Below are 6,038 nucleotides of genomic sequence, written 5' to 3' on the forward strand. Positions count from 1 at the left end.
TTAAATCTGCTTTGGTCTGGCTTCTCCTTCAATCAGCCTTTCCTGTAAAAACACATCATAACTTTTTTTTTAAAGAGAAGAAATAACTTTGGTGGCATTTTAAAGCCTGGTCAGATGCTCAAATATTTATATTGTGGTGTCCATTGGCAGGAGGATTAAAACAACACAAATCTGACCCGACATGGTCTCTCTGCCACCTGCCCATGGCTCTGACCAGACAGTATAATGTAACTGACACTTAAAATGGCTCTTTTCATCCCAAAGTGCATGACCAACTGTTAATGGGTCCACCACTGCAGCAGTCCATGGAGTGCAACCCAGCAGCTGTTGAACACTACACTTGGACAGCAGGTTAGGGCAAGAAGCATGAACTTGCACAAAGCCTCAGTGTATAGAATGTCTCTGGGAGCTTAAGCAGTTGGCCAAGATAGCAGAGCCAAAAAAGCTCTGCTTGGAAGTGTGTTGACAGGGTCATTGTGGAGTGGCTGTTGCCCTGATACCATTCTCTGGGTATCTGAGTATTGATTGAATGGAAACCACGTTCCCAAGTCCCATCCTGCTGGATCTGGTCTCCTACTTGAATATTGACTTCTGTTGTTACCTCTGAGTTAAAGGCCTGAGGTGTTTTGGATGGATGTGCTGTCTGAATACACTATATTTCCCCTTTGTATCTTAGCTAGGTTTATTTTTCTTTGTGCTCACTACCAGCTTTTCCAGAAAATGATGAAGATAATTTGAAAAGTTTTCCTGTGAGTGGACCATTTCCAGACACCTGCCCTTTCATGGAGTTATATTCCTTGTATTCCTCCAGACACGTGTTACATTGGAAAAGTTGCATTTGGAACAACTTTTAATTTGTTTTCAGTGCCATTAAGAAGCTAGAAATAAAGAGGCCACATAGCTGAGACTATGCCACAGGAGTAAGACATGCAAACTAAGTGTTTGATACAGAGGCTTTTTTACACTTTTGTGGAAGATTATCAGAAGTTTCTGAACAAGCCTAAAAATCAGATAGGAGTGGCAGGAGCTTTCAAATATCTTAATTATTCTGCTGTCTTTTCCTGCCTAATATAGTCACTTGCAGTAAAAAAAAAAATAGTCTAAACATATTAAGTTACTGTTGCTCTTCATTTTGCATTTAGTGTTTTGGAAGCCAGAGTCATGGACCAAGGATTCCAGTTTATGTTCAGAACAAATGTCATTAGAGAGAACCTAAACAAAAAAGGAGTTAAGGTAATTTCTGCATGAAAATCCAGTGTGAATCAGACTGCCCAACCTGCATTGCTGCTAGTGAGTTTATCAGCTTTTACTCAGGCCAAGATCCTCAGTGAAAGGCTGGAACATACCTGAAACCTCTGGTCTTGGTTTCAAAAATGGAGATTTGAGTGTTTCAACTTTTAAGACAGCTCAGAAAATCTTCCCAGGAAGTGGTGACCATCTGGCCTGATCAAGGTGTTGCTATATTAATTAAAGAGCACATTTTTGCTCAGGAATATTCTTGCTCTGGCAGGTTGTATGTGAAGTCTCTGCTGTCACTGCATTAGAGCATCTAATGGAAAGTACATTTCCCAGCCTAGGGACCTTGGGAGCAGCAGCTTCCATATGGCTTGATCCTTCAGCTGGCAAAGTGAGCCTTTGAAGTTAAGCATCTGTGAATGCTGCATAGATTTGTATTAAGGCAGAATGTGTTTGACTTTATCTTGGTTTTAATTTAGTGAATAATGACATTGCTATGACAGGAGCACCAAGAGCAGTGTGGTCCTGCCCTAGCACTGTAACTGTGAGGTGCATAATGCAGGTAATATTGCCATGTGTGAACTCAATTTACATGCCTTTTCCTCCTGCTCCACCACCTTTTTTCTCTTCCCTCCTTGTACTTTCCCAGCCTGGACTAGTCCCCTAATTTTCTGACAGTGATAAAAGAAGCAAACATGTTACTTACCATAGCTTCCTTCAGATCACTGAACCTGGAATACTGATGTGAGCCTGGGCATTCACTCTTCTGCACTTCCCCCACTTTTTCCCTTTCATTTGCAATCTAAATTGAGAAGTGATAAAGCCTTCAGAACAGGAGAGTTTTCTGCTGAAGCAGCTCTACCCTAGCTACAGGTTCAGAACTGTTCCACTGCACGATTTAAATTCACCTCTTTCCCAAGTGCTGGGCATGTTTTCCAGCAAACTTAAAATCAGGATGCTCCAATTGCTGTCCCAGAGGGCTTCATGGGAGGTATTAGAGTGGGAAAAGCACTGGTGGACAGAGCTTTCCTCATCTGCTTTGGCATTTCATTGCTTACCATCTATTTGGTTACCATTGCCCCACTCCCAGCCAAGTGGATCAACCTTGTCATAGAACAGCCCTGTTCTAGATTAGAATAGTGCTGGAAATTTAGGGAGAGGATGAATTTAGGTTTAACCTGGAAGGCAAAACTTCTCATCTCTCCTTACAGCAAGCTGCCCAGGTCTCTGTCTGCAGCAGACAGTGCTGCTCTTCACACAAGGCTGTCGGAAGTCATCCTACCCAATTACTTCCCAATTACTACTTTTTAAAAAATGTTTATATATAAATATGGGGGTGTAGAAGAGACAGCTACACACAGATCAAAGCCTATGTCACCTCTTTTGCTTCCATCTTTTATAGATAAAGGATCCAGCAGGGTTATTTTACAATCTCAAACCTACCTCTTGATATGACCCCACCAGGTTTTCAGCATTCCTCTTTCCTCCTGGTTGCAGCCCATAGGACCAGTGTTGAGCTGAGCAGATCTCCACATACAGGACAAACAGGAGGGCACTGACAAAGATCTTCCTGGACATCTCCATCCTGTGAGAGAACAAAACATCTTTCTGACCATAATAACATCACAGTTCCTTTTCTGAGCTCATCGAATTATGAAAGTGTTAAATTTCTGGATTTCTGAGCTGACTTTGTGCTGGATTTTGAGCCTCTCAAAGTATGGATTAGCTCATTATAAAGAGATTTAACATCTCAAAAATTTGGCTGAAGATCTAAATTAGATTTATTTTTTTTTAACACCCTTTCAGAGTTTGAGGAATGCCTGGACCTCCATGAAAGTCCCTGTTGATATTTGACAGCTGTGTTCAGTTTCCCTGGTTCCTGTTCTAATACCCCTTCTCTTTCAAAAGTGCTCTTTGCAGTGGCTTCTAAGGCAAGATTCTTCTCATTCAAGCATCTGTAAGCACTGAATAAGAAAAAAGGGAATCTGGCATCTTGTTCAAGCACATTACCTGCTTGCTGGGAGCAGTTGCAGGGTAACTCCAACTCCACTCTGTTTGGAAGTGTCCTGTGAGTGGACTTGTATCTCACTTTTTATAGACAACCACCTCAACACCAAACCTGTCCCAGCAGGGAACTTTATCTGAGTCTCTCTCACCAGCTGCAATTTTGTTCTTAAAATTGCTTTAATGCAGCAGAAGTAAAGCACATAATTGGAACACCTCTGGTGCATTTAATTCAGCTGTTTTCCCTAAGAGCCATAAAAGTAACAGCCTTTTAAGAGGCCATAAATCTGACATTCAAATCTGGCTGACTGCTGTTGCCCTGTGGAAAAGACAAAATCTTTTTTTTTTTTTTTTTTTTGCAGTGGCTTCTGATTTTTAAGTAAAAGTTCTTGGGTGAGTTTGAATTTGTTGAGAGGGGCTTAGAGGAGATGAAATGGGTGAGGGATTCAGGGTGCAGAGCATGAAGGAAATAGTCCTGTGGCACATAAACAGCAGCTTTGATGGCACAGGGACTCAGAGCAGTTCCTTTCAAAGTCTTCTCATTAATGTTTCAAGTGCTTTGATATCCTTTGCTCTATAAACCAACCAAATGGGTAAGTATATTAGATTTTAATATGTTCTGCTGTGGAAGGGACCCTGTTTATTGTCACAAGAGGGGCTTTCATCAATAGGAATCACAGACACTGGCAGTATTTTGGTTTATATTTCTCTGTATGTGAGTATATACATTTCTGACTGCAGAAATGTAGGGTATTTTATCCAGCTGGCAGCTATTTTGACTTGTTCTGCACTGTTTTATGGAAATGGAATGGATCATATTTAGTGTTCTTCAAACATCCTCTCTTCCTCCTCCCATGACCCCTTTGAGATTAATGGATTAAAAGTAATTTAATAAGTAAACAATTTAAGGAGGATTTAGTGACTCTAGCAAAGAATAATTCTTCCTGCTCTAATGCCCCTCCTACTCAGGGCAAGAGCAGCCAACATTCAAGCTGATAAGCAGCTCAAGCTGTGAAAATAGCTTGTTTCAGGGGGAGAAATGTTATTTCCTTGGAGCCCCATCCTTTCAGAAGGGAGATTTTCCTGTACCAGTGTTTTAAGACTCTTCCCTTCCCCAGTGAGCCTGGCAAAAAAACATTGTCATTTCAAGATAAACAGAAGAGTTTGTTCATCCCAAGGGAGGAGATTTAAGGAGGGAAGGGGGCCTGCTTACCCTCCTAATTGTACCTCCTGTTGTGGTAGGTGAGGCTGATGACAGCCAACCCCTAAAAGCTTTCAGCACCTGGGTTTTGCCAGAGGTTTCTGGAGGGCTACAGAGTCCCCTACCCAACCCCCCAGAACACCACAGGTTGCTGAGATGTTCTCTGTCTTCTCTCTAAGTGTCTTGGCTTGTGGGGCAGGTGCTTTGTGCTCTCAAAAAAAAAATCACTGGTTGCTTATATAGATGCTCTGTAACCTCACTGCTGGAGCCCTGAGTTCAGGAGCCTGAAATCCTGAGAATTTTCTAGACCAAAGTCAAGGACAAGGGGGTTTTTCTGTGGTTAAGCACTTCCTTATGAAGGAAGTTTAGCTGCTTGTGTGATGGTAATTGCTCCTGTGGAAAGAGTGATTTAAATGTTGCACATACCTATGGAAATTGTGGTTAATAACTTCTGACTTCAGCTGTTTTATTAAGGAAATAGAAAGGTTGGGGAGAAAGAAAAGCTGAAAAGTGTTGCAGATGAAAAACAAGCACACAAAAACCAAACATGGAAGTTCTCAAACTGAACATAAAGGACACACAGCAGCAATCCCCACAGGATCTCATAAAGGGCAAAACCAACTGTAGCTGCAGTATTTTTAAGTTTCTAAACAATGAGCTATCAAAGTTAAAAGCTGTGTTCTCTTCTTTCTTCCTTTCCAGCAGAAGCCAGGTAAGATCAAGGTAGGTTTTTAAATTAAGACAACCAAGACACTTTTATATTTCACACTTTTATTAATGCAATTTAAATTAGGCTGGAACCTGCCACTTTGGGCTATTCATACAGCTTTGTCATGGCAAAAGAGGTACCTTAAATTCATTTGTGAATGACTAATGCCACATGCTGTGATTATTCAAAACATAGTGCTTCAGTGAAACTTCAAATATATTTTATACACAGTGATTATGAAAATATATTTTATCCATACAATATTTTAACTTCTGCCAGCTACAAAATATGATAAAGAAAAATAATTCATTTATTTCTCTAGCCCTAGGAAATCTTCTACTGCAACATATACATCACTCTCAATGAAAGCAATGAGGTGGGAGAAAGGACTCCAAAATCACCCAGCAATTTTCCCTTGAATCTAGAGGTTTCACCAAAGATATGGTGGTGTCACAGAGCCAGATAAAGAGGCCTGGGAATCTGAAAGAAATAAAATCCCAACTCTGAACCACATGGCTGTGGGATTTTGAGTCCCTAAAGTTCACATCATGTGCCTGAGTCAACCCAACTTGAAAACAAGGGAGAATCCTGCAGTTCTCCCCAAACAAATCATGTACTGGTCCTAACTAATCTTCCTAGATTGATGGCAAAGCAGCATTTTTGTAACAGCTACCAAGACAAGAAGACTTCTTTCAGAGGACAGAAATCTGCACTGCAAGTAAAAGGCAACCCACTGAAGTAGCTGTGGAACTCAGTGTCCTGTTCTGTAAGGTTTAGGATACACTGGTCCTTAACTTCCAGTAATAGCTGTATTTCCTTAGATTAGTTTTAACTTTGGGGTATTTTAAGTAAGCATCTGAGGTAAGAGTTCTTGATGCACCTTTTTTC

At 40.9% G+C, this 6,038-nt stretch overlaps 1 protein-coding gene across 1 annotated transcript; it reads right to left on the reverse strand.

The window, feature by feature from the left end:
* Positions 1–1,891: 1,891 nt before the first annotated feature.
* Positions 1,892–2,820, reverse strand: GNRH1 (gonadotropin releasing hormone 1). Its single transcript, XM_030463934.1, has 2 exons — positions 2,680–2,820; positions 1,892–2,038 (listed from the first exon to the last, which is right to left on the reverse strand). The coding sequence occupies exons 1-2, from the start codon at positions 2,818–2,820 to the stop codon at positions 1,892–1,894; spliced, it is 288 nt and encodes a 95-aa protein (XP_030319794.1).
* Between the last annotated feature and the right edge of the window lie 3,218 nt (positions 2,821–6,038).

The sequence above is a fragment of the Calypte anna genome, chromosome 22, assembly GCF_003957555.1.
Source record: "Calypte anna isolate BGI_N300 chromosome 22, bCalAnn1_v1.p, whole genome shotgun sequence".
NCBI lineage: Eukaryota > Metazoa > Chordata > Aves > Apodiformes > Trochilidae > Calypte > Calypte anna.

Coding starts and splice junctions, on each gene's coding strand:
- GNRH1 (XM_030463934.1), bottom strand. CDS start 2,820: ATGGAGATGTCCAGGAAGATCTTTGTCAGTGCCCTCCTGTTTGTCCTG. Junction 2,039..2,679: donor TGGTGGGGTCATATCAAGAG/GTAGGTTTGAGA, acceptor TTCTCAATTTAG/ATTGCAAATGAAAGGGAAAA.